The sequence below is a fragment of the Pseudomyrmex gracilis genome, unplaced genomic scaffold, assembly GCF_002006095.1.
Source record: "Pseudomyrmex gracilis isolate BER0280 unplaced genomic scaffold, ASM200609v1 scaffold_87, whole genome shotgun sequence".
NCBI classification, from domain to species: Eukaryota; Metazoa; Arthropoda; class Insecta; order Hymenoptera; family Formicidae; genus Pseudomyrmex; species Pseudomyrmex gracilis.
The window spans coordinates 327,021-344,987 of record NW_018020671.1 but is presented as its reverse complement, the minus strand read 5'-3'; the positions used below and the strand labels follow the sequence as shown (position 1 = coordinate 344,987).

The 17,967-nt window shown below is 39.4% G+C and overlaps 1 protein-coding gene across 1 annotated transcript; it reads left to right on the top strand.

Moving 5' to 3' along the window:
• Nucleotides 1–775: 775 nt before the first annotated feature.
• LOC109855364 (MAP kinase-interacting serine/threonine-protein kinase 1-like) lies at nt 776–16,338 on the top strand. Its single transcript, XM_020429556.1, has 5 exons — nt 776–1,918; nt 7,297–7,431; nt 9,726–10,082; nt 10,177–10,747; nt 10,853–16,338. Exons 1-5 carry the CDS (start codon nt 1,864–1,866, stop codon nt 11,307–11,309), a joined length of 1,575 nt encoding a protein of 524 aa, XP_020285145.1. The 5' UTR covers nt 776–1,863; the 3' UTR covers nt 11,310–16,338.
• Nucleotides 16,339–17,967: the final 1,629 nt, after the last annotated feature.

The following is a 17,967-nucleotide window of genomic DNA, read 5'->3' as shown; positions in this document are numbered from 1 at the left end:
AGATCGAGTAGAGTCGGCAGCGATTCTCACGCAACTTCTCGCCGAAGTAAAATCACAAAAGTCATCGTCGCATATAAACCTACATACATACATATATAATACATATATTAATATATACACATATACACACACACACACACATATAAGATACGAAAGTAAAGTCGCGTGTCGCTTGTTATCGCTATTAAAAAATTACATTTCCATCAGGTGTTTTGATCATGGACATGGGGCGAGTTGTTTTTGTTAGACACCTGCTAGTTACGCTCACGCGTCTGTCCATAAATTTATAAGAGAGAATGTTTTTTTACCAACAAGAATTGTGTATACGCGATCAGAAAGATAATTAAGAGAAACAAACGAGCGATCGTGAAAATTTTCGGCGTTTTTGTCTAACGAAACAATCGTTATCGTCGATTCTCGTCGGTTTAAACGGCGATCGCGTTGTTGTGTATCATGACACGGTGACATACCTAAATGTTATCGCCGTGACTATCGAGACTGGCAATTAGCGTTTTACACACACGGACGACGGCAAAGCAAGTTTAAATACACGTCGTCGTTTGCATCATTTTTCTCGACGACGAACCGTTGTCTGAGAACCACGTTGCCTACGTGACTCGCAGAGCGTCCGCGGAGCCTTGTGATTCGCGGGTTGACGGTGGCGAGATGGATGCCAAGGCGGTGTCGGGACGACCGAGGGGGGAAATTCACGATTCGACGAGCGGAGCGCGGCGCGAGAGGGGTCGCGCCGAAGTGTTAGTAAGCAGGGCCGGCCATCTTGTCGAGCTCAGTCGGAAACCAGCTGCCGAGCAGTGAGGGATGGTGATGAGGACGAGTGACCAGATGTGTTAGACGAAGGGTTTTTTTAATGCGCTTCCGAGCCCGACTGCCGCTACGTGCGAGAGGCTGTGCGATAGCAACTGCGGAACCACGGCAACAACCATCGCGGGACTTGCGAAAAGGTCCGGTAAATCCGGTTGAAAACCTTGAGCGGAGGAGGAGCTGCGGAGGAGCGGAAAGAGGAGGCGGAGGAGGTAGAGGAGGAGGCAGTGGCGAAGAGATCGCGGAGAAGGTTCTGGCGTGAGGCTTGACGGAGACGACGAACTTTTCGGCTTCTCATCGACGGAAAAGGCTTGACTGCTCGGTTGGTGAGAAGAGAGAGAGCGAGCGAGCGAGCGTGTGTGTGTGTGTGAGAGAGAGAGAGAGGAGAGAGAGAGAAAGAAGCGCACCGGCGAAAATCAACTTCGCGGGAGTATAATATATATTTTGAGGAGAAGGAGGAAGATTTTGAAGAAAAAGCGGTGGATGACCGACCGAGAGAAAGTGCAGTGTCAAAGTCTGTGATAGAGTATTTATTCAAAAAAAACCAACACACAAAACAATAACAACGTCGTTATCAGAGCACCTGTGTCATCGTTGTTCGTCGGAAAAAGGAACAATCGCGCGAAGAAGAGATATAGAAAATAGGCTTTATATATTTATTTGTATCTGTGATATCGACGCTGATATATATCGACCATCTTTGTGAAGAGCAGAGAGCAGAGAGAGAGAGAGAGAGAGAGTGTGTGAGAGAGTGAGAGTTAGGAGAGAGAGAGAGAGAGAGAGAGACGAACAACGCGAAAAAAAAAACGAAATCGGAGAGGTGGATCGCTTCGAAGGAAGATTATATCAGTATCTTAGTGGATAGACTTTTTGTATATACGACTGACTCTTTTTTATAATTATTGCTACGAGCAGTACCGAGTTACAAGAACAGAAAAAAAAAAACCCAGATCTCTCCGACAGTGGTGAGGCAGAAAGTTCTCCAGGATCTTTCCCGGACGGTCATCCGTAAGAACGCGAGGAGTACGTGAGAAGGCAACCATGGTGGAGAAAATTCTGGAGGAGAGAGAGGACGGCAATCAGGAGGCTGGACGAGGTGAGCAAGATAGTCTTTTTCATTCACGATCTCACGATCAACGACTTTGACAGAGCACAAATTCCGTCACTTCTTTCGTCATCTCTCTTCTGTCAAACTTCTTTTGAGTTTTTTTTTCTTATCATCGCGTATCAATTGTTTTGACAAACCTTTTAACAAATAAAGAAAATTCAATAAAGTTCTTTTAATACTTTAAGTTTGCAAAGCTCTGAATTTGAAATTACGATGGTTTTTTTTTATGAATTGACGATATTTTCATCATCTGCTTTGTTCGCGTGAGACGTCCGTTTCTTTTCTCGGGAACGCAATGTATATTTTCGATTAAAAAAAAAAAAAAAAAAGTCTACCGGAGAATTTGTCACAATTTAAAGTACAATGTTTTATTTCGTAATGCTTTTTGTCGTCTATCGACATTTGTTTTGCGTTGCCGGTTAAGAGCTGGTTAAACTCGGCCGCACACAGAGCAGCGGCGGCCATTTTCACCGGTCGATGTGTTACGAAGCGGGTGGTATATATACATGTATACGTACATACAATAAAATGCTCTTTCGCGTTTTCACCCGCTGTTGCGAGGCGAAATGTGACCAAAGATTATAAGAGAAAGAGAGGAAGGAAAAAGAAGCGTGACACAAGTCGAAGGATTCGTCGACGGAATACGAGACACGTTGGCGGAAATGCTGTCCCGGCTGAGATATACGCGTGTGTGGTATTACGCCGCTTTAGCAATTCGCTCGTTGTCGTCGTCGTCACCGAGTCGCGCGTCACGAATACCAACTGGCGAATAAATCGAACGTGGTAGAACTTTCTCGTAACGCGACACTCGCGCGTTACGCCGGCCGGTGAGCGCCGCTGCGGCGCGAGCGCTTCCTTTCTTACCTTTTAAAACGAATCACAATATCTTTTTTTTCTTTTTTTTAGACAAAAATAGAGAGTTACAACGACGGAGAGAGAGAGAGAGAGATAGACGGAAAAGCAATTGGATTTGTACGATTACTTGAATTTTGCGATAAGCAATAATATCGAGTTTTTTTTTTCATATGCGAAGAAATCCTGTATGTTGGTTTTTTTATTCGATACGCTTTTTCTGGTCTGGTATATATATATATATATACACCTGTATGGAACTGTGCAAGTAATTTTACTCTCAAAAGATACTATACATGTTAAAGCTCATTTGCTTCATTTATTTACGTTGTCAACGAAGTCGGATGAACGTAAATATTTATCGATCGATTAATAACACGTACGTGTCTATGTAAATAAACCTTACATAACTTTTCTAATCAATCGACCTATACTAATTGCGAATCACAATTCGCGCGCCTCTCGTGCCTTTTATGTTACTCTTCTAAAAATGGAAAATCACAAAACAATTTTTTGACTGAGATAATTATGGCGTTCAAAAATTACATAACGCTGGTAACTGTTGTAACGAAGTTAAAACTAGGAAACATTCGGAAATTTATATAACGGATTTGATAGCGGAGTAAACACGCGTGTAATTACTTTTTCTCATATCGCGTCTGACGCGTCGTTAAAATTCATCCGTAAAAAGATTAAAAAATAAATAAATAATTATAATCTTTTTGTTTAATTTTGCTGTTTACTCAATTAACAAAAAAAAAATTAGGTACGAGAAAATGTGGAACACGAGCGAGTTCTTCGGTTATAGCACGCGCGTTTGCGAAAAATTATGTCGCCTCTCTCGCTCAACGCAGTTTCAAATCTCATCATCGAATTTAATCCCCGGGCTGACGCCTGATCTTTTTGCGACGATTTTGCGCCAATATCTTCTTCGCGAACTCGGGGTATTTTTGGGGCGGGTGAAACGCGACGCGCGATTTTGCAACGTCGTTTTCGAGCCGCGAGCTTGGCACGACGTGTATCATTTGGAGGGTGAGAGGAGGGGCGGGCGACAGGGAGGAGAGGGACGAAGTGGGTTAGTCGGTTCGGAGTTTGGCGCCGGATCACGAAGGGAGAGCGAGAGTTGGTTATAGGGCGACCCAAACAAAGAACGAAGGGAGAAAGGTCTGCGCATGTCAGTTTCGTACGCTTTTAAAGGGAAACACGCAGGATTTGAAAAATTTATACGAGATCACATCGAGAGTTCTGTTTTTCTTTCGCGCGATATATAATCGAAGGCAATATAAACCGACGACTATAGCGGCAATATAAGTCGCCGAGTGGAAAATTGCAAATTGCGAACCAAATAAGCAATTACTCTCGTCGGTGTGGAAAAGTCGTGAGGAATTCTCCGTGTATACGTTACCTCCGCGCGCAATTTTCACGTAACAACGTGAAAAATTTCCAAGTCACGTTCCGCCGCGTCGAATGATTACTCCCTTTTTCGCCTGAAAATCTTTTAATTGCACACCGATGCGAACTGCGCTTAATTTATGCGAACGCTGATACAAACACGTGTGTTATTCTTCGTAACGTTTTTTTTTTTCTTGGAAGGTTCCCCTAGCCGGTTAAACCGCATCGTTACGTACGATGCTTCGAATTATGTCACTTTTTTTTCGCAGTGATTTCGAACGACAAAAAAAAACTTGAATTTGCTTCGGTCCCGTTGTTTGTCCTCTCGCGAATGAGTTTTCGTTCTTCCGCTCGTTTATTTTATCAATTCGGTCTAAACGTTTCTAGACGCGAGGATGCTATTTATATATATAGCAGGCGCAATTTCATCGCGAATCCCGTGTGCAAACCCATAACGACGGTCTCGGCAGCGCGCGATAATCGCGGCGTGTAATAATCATCACCGACGAGCGCGCGCGCGCGCGCGGTATCTCGCGCGTAAGATAGCGACATTCCTTTTCTGTGCCAGTCATTGAACTCTCGCGTTGTGTGTCGTGTTGTACGTACCGGAGTGTCGTCGCGACGCGGCACGAAAATATATTCGTCTCGCGGCACCGAAATTAAGATGACGCGGGAAAATACGCGCGCGAGCGAGTGGGCGTGGAGAAGAATCAGGAGCGTCCTCCTCTCCTGTGAGAGAAATCTAACAAATCGTTTCTGACAATTTGTTTTCGAGTCGTTGTTTCCAAGCGGGAGACGGACTTCGGGATTGATTGTCGTTTTCGCAGCGACATCAAAATCGAATTTTCTCGTTTTTTTTTTTTTTTTTCAGAAGTCGCTGAGTGACGATCGATGACGAATCCTCGGCGACGAACTTTGTTTCACGCTTTGTGAATTAACTTTTTGTCTGATTTATATTCGCCGCGAGTCGCGAACATGTAGCGCACCAACTATATTTGTAGTAGTAGTCGAGTATAATTGAATGCGCAGTCATGTGTGTAGAGGACGAGGTTAAATATAATTCGCGCGTAAATATAAATATCTTTGGAAACCTGTTTCTTTTTTTTTTTTTTTTTGTCTCTCTCTCTTTTAAGTAACACCGAGTCGTGTGTTAAATAATCTTCTAATCGATGAAATGCTCGTTTTTGTTTTGTGGTGTATTATATGAAACTGTCCGTATAATCGGTCATTGCGATTATTGCGGACCGTGTATGTAGTATGACTTACAGTTACACAGGCTCTCGTTCTTGATCCGGCTCTGATTTTCTCCTCGACCCACGCGAAGACCTGTGCGCGCCTATCGAGTCTCGAAGGAGTGGCAAAATCTCGATTCACGCGATATTCCCGACTCTTCGCCGTGCCGCTTTTACATTTATTTTCCTCTTAGTTATTTTTTTTCTTTTGTTTTTTTTTTTTGACTTTGAGGATTAATGAAAGTCTTCTGTTAAGGGGTAAGATAAAAAGATCGCTTCTTATGTACGATTGAAAAAATATACGTGTACTTATTTAATGTATACATATATTTTTGTTCTTTTAGTTACATAAAATAACTAATTAATCTTTTTGATGAGCGTGAAATATTGATTTTAACATACAAAGGCTTCTCTTTCTTATAGATAAAATAGTAGAAAAACGGTTATCGTAGAAATAACATGATCTCGATCTGATGACAAATATCTTTTTGTTTTTTCTTTTTTTCTCTCTCTATCTTGCACGCATTTTCGCGCATTTCATGTGTATGTATAAATATCTGTTGCAGTATAATTTCTGTTAACACGAAGACTATGAATCGCGTACACACCGCTTACTGGTCTTTCTCGAGGCTGCGCCTTCGCGCAAGCCAAACGGTTGAACTTTCCCAGCAAGAAAAGAGAGAGAGAGAGATACGTGTACAACTGCCGTAGAGGCACGACCGCCTCGTATCGGGGACCAACAGTCCCATTTTTAGCGGCTGGATTAGAAAGTGCGAAGACAACTATCTACGTATATAGACCGATGCAAAGTTACTTACTCTTGACGCCAACCTTTTCTATGTAATTTTAAATTTTATTTTTGCTCGTGAAAATTTTCAACGTCGTTATTCGTAAATAATACGATCATCAGTGTTGAGATTTCAGGTGCGACACACCTGTAAAAAAAATAAAAATAAAATTGTTGAAAAATATGTAAGATTGATGGTTATTCGATTTGAATTCAAAATCACTTGTCCATCGAGTACAATGCGTTGTAAAAAAAATAAAAAAAAATAAAAAATGGTGACGCGCAATAAACGTGTTTCAGCCCTGTTGTTATCGCCCGCTCTCTCGAGTGTACAGAAAAATGATTCTCGGTTCTTCGTTTATACCCTCGACTAAATCGATTGTGCGGCAATGCTACTCCCCACCGGTTTTCGTCCGGACAAAAGTTTGGCCTTCTCTCCATAATCGACGCACCCCTATAGAATCCCGTTCTTGTTCCCTCCCTTCCGTACGCGTGCGTTTTATTTCAGAAAGAATTTATATTCCACGCGAGTATATTCGACCGGTAGAAAAAAAAAAAATAAGGCAAAAACTCTCTCTCTTTTGATTATTACTGTATTATTTTTGCAACTTGTATTACGTTTCACGTTTTACATCGTGTTAGAAATAGCTGAGTAGGAGATAACGACCAGACGACGATAATAACGCGAGCCGTATTTTAAACCCTCGACCAATGAGAGTACGGTTATACGCATAAAAATAGCACTTCTCAATGATGCAAAATCTTCTTGTTTACGCGCGATGTCTTTCTTCTCATCGTAAGTGCATCATTAATTCTTATATCACGTTTCGCCGCGAGCTGTGATAGGTTAAAAAAAATTTATACATATATATGTACATACGTATCTTGTCAGCAAAATTTATCGCGCCGCTGGGTGTTGATAGCGCCGCGAATGATCACGAGCGTGAGAAAGTGACCAATAATCACGTCATGCGACGTCGAGAAGATCATAACAAATAATGACACAATAATAATAACAACAACACAATAATACGGAAATTTGTCACGTGTGACAAAAAGCGCGAGTTATTTTGAATTAACAAAAATTTGTGTGTGTGTTTCAGTCGACGGCACCTGCCGGGATGTAACATCAACGGTGGAGTCTATGAGCGCGGTGCAAGCCCGTCAGGAAGAAGCGAGACGCAAAAGACGCAGAAAGCGACGTTCCGGCTCGTCCGTAGTGTCTTCCTGCTTCCAAGGTAAATTCGCTTGGAATGTGAAAAAAAAAAAGAAACGTGAAAAATAGAGAAAAATCATACGTCCGTGCGGAAAGAGCGAACTAGCGATATTTGCAGTGCGTCACTGGTGCGAGATGTCCTTGGGATTGGCGAGGAGAAGAGAAGCGAGAGAGAACTTAAATTGAAGATGATGATGTTTATTTGAGGTAGAGACAATATTGGTGAATTATAAAAGCTTAGAGTTTTTGAGTTGACGACTTGACGGGAAAAAGGGTGTGGAAGAAGGGAAGAGGAGGAAGAGGGGAGGGTAAACAAGTAAGCAGAAATCGGAGTAGAGCGGTGGTTGTGTGTTTTGCCGATTCTTATATATTAAAAAAAACCAAGTTCCATGCATATGTCACCTCGGGGTGGCGCAGCTCTTTCTCTCGCATCGATGACTTTGCAGTTTTCCTCGAAGGTATGTGTGACCTTGGACAAGTTCGAAACGCTCGAGAAACTCGGTGCGAGGAGGTGACAATCGATCGCGCAGACGCTTTAGAGTCTCATGTATATATACATACATATATACGCCGCGCGCGACTCACATGTTCTGTTATAAACATCAAAAGTTCTTGTCCCCGGCGTAAATACGTATATTTCGAAATGCTTTGCTTTGTTTTTCAATTGAGACACAAAATATTGTTTTTACGTATTATTTTACTCTTTTGTTTTACGTAAATATAGACGTTCTGTTTTCACATGAATTTTTTAAATATCCGTTTGGATAATTTTAACACAAAATAAGTGAACAATTCACAAAGGTATCTTGTACATGGAATTTTGATATTCTCAGTAAATGAACTAAAACTAGTAGTTTCACAAGGAACGTGGAAATAAAATTAATCCGAGTACGCAGAGCCCTATAGCTAACACGGTTATTTGGCCACGAAGTTGCTTGTTCGATCGATAGCCCGGCCCACGAGGGAGAGAGTGCCATGAATTTGCTGTACGTGAGTTTTCGGTGCGAGTGTCGGTTTCCATAGAAGTGGTTTGGATTTAGAATTGTACTTTAGTTGCACTGTTAACGTATCGGTTGCAAACTGGTTGCAAAAATAACGCGTAGATTTATTATTATTTGAAAAAAAAACAATATTTTGAATCCGTTTAAAATGAATTTTTGAGAAGTTTTAAAATTTATGGTGCATTTAAAGTAATTTTAAAAAGTAACGTATAAAAAAGCTTTATCACAGTTGTATTTAACGTAAAAATAATGTTGATTGAATTAGTTACATCATCTTGTACGATCGATTCGAGAACTCAGCTAGGCTCGAGAAGTTTCTTCTACCCTGTTGGAACGTATGACGTCGATAGTGCTTCCTTCCTTAAACGTTTCATGTATATACACGTACACATCTCTTTTTCTCTCTCTCTCTCTCTCTTTTCTAATTGTGTGTGAGTCAATGATCGCGTAATTTTCGAAACGCTATGTTTGTTTGTTTTGTCCGCTGTTAAAATTGGAATAAAGTAAAGAGAGACATGAAGGAAGTATATATTATCGGCTTCTGGTTGCTAGGCCGTTGGCGACGCTGCCTGTGTTGTAATTCTAACATATAAACGGAGCGAAAAGAGTGGCACGAGAGAGAGAGAGAAAGAGAGGAGGTACCGTGGATAACGCGGAGACGTGGCAACGTAGGTACGTAATGCTCGAATGGAGCAGGGAGAAATGGGGGGAAATCAGAGAGAAAGAAAGGAGTCCGCGATAGCTGACGCAAAACTTCCGAGAGTGGGAGAAAGAGGAGGAGAAGAGGAAGAGGGAGTGAGCGAAAATTTGGTATGTGCGTCGTAGTTCCACGCTGCTGATCTCGGCCACCCCCTCTCGACCTTGACATTGACTGTGTCGGAACAAGACACACCGCTGTCACGCGCTCATCACGTTTCGAGACCCAGCCTATTTAGATCGAAGATAATTGTAACCACGAACTTTTATGACGGTGTTTAAAATATACGTCTCGAGATGTTTTTATTCCGATGCCATCTTTTTTTTTTTTTTTATTTAAGTTTTGAGTTGTGCGCAATATACTTGTTTTCTTTCGGAAAATGATGTTTTTTTTTCCTGACTATATCGCAAAGACAGTGTTTCTAGTGTTTGATTCTCGAGCGCTTCGATCGATCTGTTAAGACTGTTTTGCGGTTACGATATAATCATAATAACTAAAGTGACGCGCTTTATGCCGCTAACGCGCGGTTGTGTAAGCGCGCTAAAAGCGTTAAAGACAAAGTAGATGTTTTTGAAAATAGACATGTGTAAAATGGAGCTTTTATATTGCTGTTGCCAGAATTATACAAACTGACCGGAGAAGTGCTTGGGGAGGGCGCTTACGCCTCGGTTCAGACTTGCACCTCCCTCTACACCGACCTCGAATACGCTGTGAAGATCATCGACAAGATCCCTGGACATGCACGTGCCAGGGTGTTCAAAGAAGTTGAGACGTTCCATCATTGCCAGGGTCACCCGAACATCATACAGCTGATCGAATTCTTCGAAGATGAGGAGAAGTTTTACCTTGTCTTCGAAAAGATTAACGGTGGCCAATTATTGAACAGGATTCAGGAACGGATTCACTTCACTGAGAGGGAGGCAAGTCAAATTGTCAAGGAGATCGCGAGCGCGCTCGACTTTCTTCATAAGAAAGGTAATTTTGACAAATTAGATTAATAATTAATTAATTAAAAAAAAAAAAAAAAAAAAAAAAACAACGACGAAAATGTTATGTTTTATTTGTACAGGAATTGCCCATAGAGATCTCAAGCCCGAGAACCTCTTATGCGTTTATCCAGACAAATTGACGCCGATCAAGGTGTGCGACTTCGATCTTGGATCAGGTATCAAGTTCAACAATTCGATGTCTAGTCCTGTTGCGACGCCACAGCTTCTGACGCCGGTAGGTAGCGCCGAATTTATGGCGCCGGAAGTGGTTGAGGCTTTCATCGGCGAAGCCAATTACTATGACAAACGTTGCGATCTTTGGAGCCTCGGCGTTATCATGTACATCCTATTGTGCGGCTACCCGCCTTTCTACGGGAACTGCGGCACCGATTGCGGCTGGGGCAGGGGAGAGAATTGTCAAGCTTGTCAGGAGCTGCTCTTCACTAGTATTCAGGAGGGCAGATATGAATTCCCCGATAAGGAATGGAGATGCATTTCCGAAGACGCGAAGGACTTGATCAGAGGTTTGCTCGTTAAGGAAGCTCATCAGAGGCTCAGCGCCGATAGTATTTTGAAACACCCTTGGATTACTCCCGGCCCAACTTCCGTCGAAAATGGTGATCGATTGCTTACTACACCTCATATCATAAGGTAACTTGAATGTTTGTTTTATGTTGATCACCGTTTCTATCTGTTTATTTTACTGTGTAACGTTTATATTTATTTTGTTTTGTTTTTGTTTTTTGTTTTTTTCAGGAGGAACAACTCCGCTAGAGAACTTTCAGCGTTCGCTGAGTCTGCAATGGCTGTGAATCGTGTGGTGCTTCAGCATTTCTCATTGAACCTCGAGGAGTTAGCGGAAAATCGGGAGCCAAGATTATCCACATCGTCGACCGACGACGACAATCACCCGTATGGTCGCATGTCCGACTCGAGCAGCGAATTGTCTGAGAACAGCAAGCATTTGACGACGCATTCCTCTAGTGAGTTTGACGGAACGCGACAGAAGTCGTGCTCCGTACACTCAAGCGTCGACTTGAACGACTCCAAGATAATTGGCAAGAATCGCATTGTGGGCAAGGATTCGCTGCAAAATTACTTTGGACTGTCACCGCCAAGCGAGAGCCGTTTGATGCAACGCCGTTTGAAGACACGCTCGGACCTGCTTGAACGTCAAAGCGGCAAAGCGGTAATTGCTTCTCCAAGTGGCTGAGAGGTTGCTGTTGTACCGATCATTCTTTCTTGCTACAGTATCACTTGTCTCTTTGTAGCTACATGAGAATGCGAACGATGTACAATACTTTTTCCAACGGCTTAGAAAGCTAACGTAGCATAAGTCGAGTCTCTGATTCTGCGCAGAAAATGAGAGAACAGGCTCAATCATTTACGATAGTGACGACAGCGATAATGATCGACAAGTAATTCGTCGCGAAAAAAAAAATAATAATCCGTAATATATTGTCGTTATTTTTCCCTTTTTTTTGATAGTTATATGAGCTTTGTTTTGTTTTATTTAAATTTTTCCTTTTAGCAGAGATCAGTTTAGCGATAAGCAGATTGTTCTTATTTCCAACATAAAAATCTCATTTCCATCTCTTCATCTTCTTGATTTCAAATTAATCAGTAACGCGAATAGTTATGTATTAACATAGCATAACTATTAAAGTAATATTGTGTAAAAAAAAAAAAAAAAAAACAAATTATAAAACAAGAGTTTATACATACATATATATATATGTTTTTCTTTAGAATAAAAATACCTTACAAATTTATTAAATTAAAATAGTTATGCGAGGTACTTGAAATGTTGTACCTCGCAAAAATCTGTCGGTCACAAGGACGATACTTGATATAATTGGAATGTGGAAAAAAAAAAAAAATTGTATTGCAGTTTGACTTCGTCCGTCGACACGTTGCGCGCCACTCGCGCGCAGACAACTTCTCACTAGTTTTTTCTTTTTTTTTTTTCTTTTTTTTTTGGAAATAAAAACAAATCTGATTTCATTAATGTCGCAAGTTTTCACTGTGTGCTTTTCATTTCTCTCACGCAGTTCTTTTACATCGCATATGTAACATATATGCTTGGAAAATATACTATTCATCCGTAAAATTTCACGTACACACGGTAATGAGTTCAAGCGAGTCGACACTGTAAAAAATATCCCGAGGATGATACAGGAAGCACGTTGATGCATCAATCAACTGACAAGATCTTATTCCTTTTTGCTACGCAGTAATGTACATACGTTGCAAGATACACGCGCGCGTTCATGTGTAGACGAATTAAAAAGAAAATAAGATGTAAAAAACAAAAACAAAAAAAAAAAAAAAACAAAAAAAAAACCGGAATGAAAAATCGAAATCCTCGTGATAATTGATGCGCTGCCGAACGAATGAGTTTTGTTACGTAAATATATTTTTATTTCATCGCTGAATCCTTGAAATAAAACAGTCAAGTTAGACGCAACCGACACAAGGCGAAAAACAATGTTCCTTTTATTGCTATTTTGATATTCTTTCGAGTATTTGCGAGCCATAATATCCTCAAATAGAGCAAACGAGGAGTGAGAAGCGTCTTGGTCCACAGGTGCAAATTACAGTTTGCTCATTATTAGAGTAATAAAAAAAAAAAAAACGCGATAGATCGTAAGTCACAGCGAGATTTCAAAGCAAAACACATTCGAGAAACATAAATTAGAAAATTACGCGGAAATAGATTTATAGACGGAGAGTGTAACTGGTTGATGTAACATTTCTCAGCTGTTAAATCACGAGATATCGTTTATTGATTGGTGTTGTATGGGGTTTTTTTTTGTACAATTTTATTGACTAAAAGTTTATTTTAACGGCAATCCACCCGTGCGGTGACACGATACTTTATACATTTACAAATTATTTATTTCTAATTTTTTTTGTTATGCCATGTTTTGTCATTTATGAAATTTTGATTTTATTTAGATATTTGAATGTTTAATTATTGGTATGTACTTTCTTTCCCTCTATCAATTTATTACAGTCTGTCTATGATTAAAAAAAAAAAAAACAAAAAACAAAAAAAAACAAAAAAATGAACGAGAACTACTCGATGAACAGATTTTTTACTCAGGGCAGCTGGGAAAATGGTATGCATGATTATTCTGCATTAAGCTTGTACAAGTCGGGAACGGGAGAGATCGGGAGAGAAAGTGTAAGGGAGATATTTATAAGATTTTTGCTAGAGCGCAGTCCTTCCACAGAAAAAGAAAAAGAAAAAAAAAAGAAAAAAACAGTGGACGTCGGTGTTTGTAATTCATTTTTTCGGATCACAGAGTTTCTCGTGTGTGTAAAATTGTACAAATTCTCTATTCTGGAAGGCTGCACACGCAGGGAGTAACACGCGTTTGTACATGTTTATGGTTTCATTATTAGAAACTTTCTTAGGAAGTCATTCGCTTGCTGTAGAACATGGCGAACATGGCTTTTTGTCAACTTCTGTCTTCTTTCTACTTTGTAAGTAACCCGATAAGGTAAAAAGATATTAGTCTTTTTAGCGCGCGTGGATGAGATTATATAAAAAAAATATATATATATATACATATATATATATATATATATACATATATCTCTATGCATATATATACAATGAAAAATTCGTGTGTAGAAATAAGAAAGCTATGATGTTAGAAGTTACGGAAAGCAATATATTGTGCGGACTCTCTTATTAAGGAAATGAAGAAATATGTGTGTATGTGTGCTGGAAGAAATTATCGGCCTCTTTGCGCAAAGCCAAAAATTGTTTGTTCCTTTGATTATCGTTCTTGGTGTGTATGTGTGTATTCTTGACAAACGATCTTTTTCACCTGAAACAAAACCAATCATTTTTACGAATTCGCATTTTTCTCACTTTTTGTCTTGCGCAAAGTTTCATACAATCCAACACATGTTTAAGCAATTTAAGCAAAACAGCATGCATGCATTGGTTTGCTATCTTTTCTATAGAGTCCCGAGAAACGTGCAGACGACGAAAAAGAAGAAGAAACTTCTTCTGTATTTTGAGCGTGTATACATTGTAACGCGAAGCGTCGACATAGCTTCGGCTGTAAGTGAATGTTCTTTTATTTTTTTTTTTTTTTTTTAAGTTAATATATATGTACGTATCTATATGCATGTATATATATATACATATATGTATACATATATATATATGTATATATACACACACACTGTAAGAGACAGAGAGAGCAGAGTATAAAAGTGAGGGAATGTTTGTGAGATACGCTGCGCGTGACTATAATAAGGAAAACAATTATAAAAAGAAAAGAGAAAAAAAAACAAATGGCCATAATACACAGATCTGTAAGTGTAATGAGTTTTCACATATAATAATTGAGTGCGAGTGAATGTGTGTGTGCATGTGTGTAAGGCTGCAAGTAAAGATAGATACATATACATATATGTGTGTACGTGTTTGTGTGTGTGTGTACGTATGCGTGCGAAGTGTGGAGAAAATTTTAATTACTAGCCTTTAAGGGGAAAAATCTCCAGCACCTTGTAAGTTTGTAATAACTGTAAGATATACCACTGAACCATACCGACCACACATATGTCAGATTATTATTACTCACTTTTATTTTTGCCTATTTTCTTGTTATTGTTTTTTTTTTTTTTAATATCGTGTGTAATTCGCTCGATTTTATACTTTTTTTTTTTGGTTTATCCATCTATGAAGTGTAGAAAGTTACAGAGTCGCGTAATATATATACACACACATACACATACACACGTGTTTTATTTGTCAAAGATTGCTGTCGTGATGAGTTTTCTTTTTCTTCCGTATAATATGTGGCTGGGCCATGATTATATTGCGTTTGCATACACAACAGTGGTCGGTTAATAAGGAATGACAGACGTTCTCGTCTTCTTCCCTATGATATACGAAGAAAGCGTTCTTTTTTGCAAAGAGTTGCGGTTAAAGAGAATAATATCATATATAAATGACGTGTGGTGCGGGTTTTGTTGTGGTTGGTGTGCCACGTGTGTGTGTGTGTGTGTGTGTGTGTGTGTGTGTGGTACCAACAACTCTGCGAAGAATGAATCGCAATGTGAGAAGAATGTGAAATTTTCGTTACTCTTTTTCAAAAAACAAAAAACGTGCAAAAAAAAAGAATAAAAATAATCACACATTTCGAGTGATGAGCATCTCGTTCCTCTCGTCTTTTACCCGCACACTCTTCGTCGAGAATTCTCTTTTTTCGTCGAGATAATACGCCTATCTGGTAATAATTACGATCGACATACATATCTTTGCGAAGAGAGCGGTATCGTGACTAACAAAAAAACAAAAACAAAAAAAACGGAGGTATCTGTTGACAGTGCGCGAACTGTCGCGTTAAAAAAAAAAAAAAAAAAAAACCATCGGAGATAGTTCTCCGGTTTCAGTAAACACGTCAGTTCGGTTGGCATTGGAAAAAGAGTGTGCGGTGACACGAGTAGCAGATTCATTTTTGTTTCTTGTAAACACGTAATAATCCAATGTTTATAATCCGAAGATGGAATATAATTGAGAGAGACAGCAAAGGAGAAGGATGTAAATAGGATTTAAATCTAGCATAGTTATAGTGCCTAAAGTATCGTAAAACAATAGATAAGTAGCGTTCCCCATCTTTTCCTATCTATCTCCCCCCTCTCCTCACTCCTTCCCCATCGCTCCCTCGCACACACGTTCCTCACACGTTTTTCACGGCCTTTTCTCTAAACCGACTACCTTCTCTCTCGTCCTCGTATAGACCCGAAACATTCCTCTCTATTGTCCGACCACTAAATCCCGTTCCACTTCCCCCGCTTCTCTCCTTTCCATCTCCAAAAACTTGTTATAAAATGAAAAATGGCCAAAAAATATTTTTTATTTTTCATACCCACTTATATATATGTAGGACACATAAACGATATATTTTTTTGATATGGTTGAAAAGAGACGCGGAGCTTATATAATTGCGAAGGAAGAGAGGAGCTATCCATGTCCCTTGTTTTCTTCTTCTCCTTACAAATTGAGTTTGAGAATTATTCGGGGAGAAGATAGTGCAGACGGGGGGGATCCGAGATAGCTTCTCTTTTATTTCTTGCGTTTGGTGCGATATCTTATTGCTTAGTATTAGATGTTTTGTAAACCGAAGTAAAATAGCTCTTCAGTTTTCGGTACGAAAGAGTGAGCGAATGAAAGCGCGTGCGAGCAAGCGAGCGAGTGAGTGAGTAAAAAGAGAGAGAGAGAGAGAGAGAAAAAAAAATATGGGCTAAAGCCACTTTATAATATGCTCATACGTACTATTCTTACAGTTTAATTGTGCAAAAAAAATATTTAGCAAGTTCTTTTTCGAAAAACTTATAACCCAACAGAAAAACTTTTCGTCGATTTCTTTTTATTGTATCAAATTTAACTGCGTATAATATATCAAACAAAAAAAAAACAAAAAACAAAAAAACAAAAAAAAAACGAAAAAAAAATCCTGAAATTGCCGTTAGTCGGCCCTTCAAAATATTTGTTAAATTCGAATTATCACAATGAAATCACATGAACACAAGGCGCTAATTTGTCGACGTATGTACTTTTTAATTTCGTATTTAAGTGGCGTGCGTTTAAATCTAGCGAAATGTTGAGACTGGATTACATGAACGTACAAAATACTTTATACTTATAAGCGAATATGTTAATCAATCATGGTTTCAATGATCCAATTCGTGGCGTACGACCGTACCAAGTATATATATACATATATATGTATGTATATATACATATAAAAAGTTCGTAACATGATTGGTTCGATGACGAAACAAAACCACGCGTTTCTACACACGACTTGTGAGGTGTCTACAAATTCGAACGCAGCAGATGAGCGGCAGAGGCGTGATTTAATGGAAAGTAAAAATTCTAATTTGTCATTTATTTCTTCAACAAAATGATTGAGCATTAAAAACTGTATATTTTTTAAGTGAAAACATCGAAACATTTTTATTACATTCTCTCCTTGAAAACAAAAAGATACACACACATTTGAACATATACACATATATACATATATATACACATCCCTTTACATCGGATACTTGGAAGCAATAATATGCCGTAAATGTATTGACGAGGCATCAGTGCTCTGAAATGTTTTCTTTTTCTGATCCGCGATTTTTTTCCGTAATTTTCTCTTTCGTAATTTCACGTATGTGCGTGTGTGTGTGCGCATATATACGCATAAACACGCCGTCCTTGCGCGTCGACGTTCAAGTCGGTCACAAGTGCACACACAGAAGTACAAATCGCAAATGAATTTTGTGTCAGATGTAACAGGGTGTCGTAACGAGAGAGAGAGAGAGAGAGAGAGAAAAAAAAAGAGTGTAAAAATCTTTGCTGGTTATTGCGATTATTTTGAGAAAAAAAAGTATCACGCGCGAGAAATATATCAATCGTTCGCGCGAAGAGTAACGATATTTTTTTTCTCAAAATGACTATTCTGATAACTAGTAGCACCTGTGTTTTACACTTTTTAAACTCTATAACACATTAGCGAAGGCGACCGGGATACACTGAAATCTCGATGTTCCGAAACTGTCAAATTCTTCACATTTCTGTCCCGTATTTTCAATTGGCTAAAATCTTTCAATAGATCTCTTATCGAGAATACTTTTTATAGAAGTGAGAATCTTCTCTTTTTCTAAATGTATAAAATTCATCATGCGGTCGATTTGCACATCGTTATTTGCAAGGAAATGATATTGATTTGTCATCTTCTCGCCTCCGCTAAGATAAAAACGGGGTCGCGTTTTACCCGAACCTCGATCGACAACGAAAACACTCTCGGTTAAACACTAGAAGAATATTTTCTGATCAGAGAGAGAGAATT

Coding starts and splice junctions, on each gene's coding strand:
- LOC109855364 (XM_020429556.1), top strand. CDS start 1,864: ATGGTGGAGAAAATTCTGGAGGAGAGAGAGGACGGCAATCAGGAGGCT. Junction 7,432..9,725: donor AGTGTCTTCCTGCTTCCAAG/GTAAATTCGCTT, acceptor TGCTGTTGCCAG/AATTATACAAACTGACCGGA. Junction 10,083..10,176: donor CGACTTTCTTCATAAGAAAG/GTAATTTTGACA, acceptor TTATTTGTACAG/GAATTGCCCATAGAGATCTC.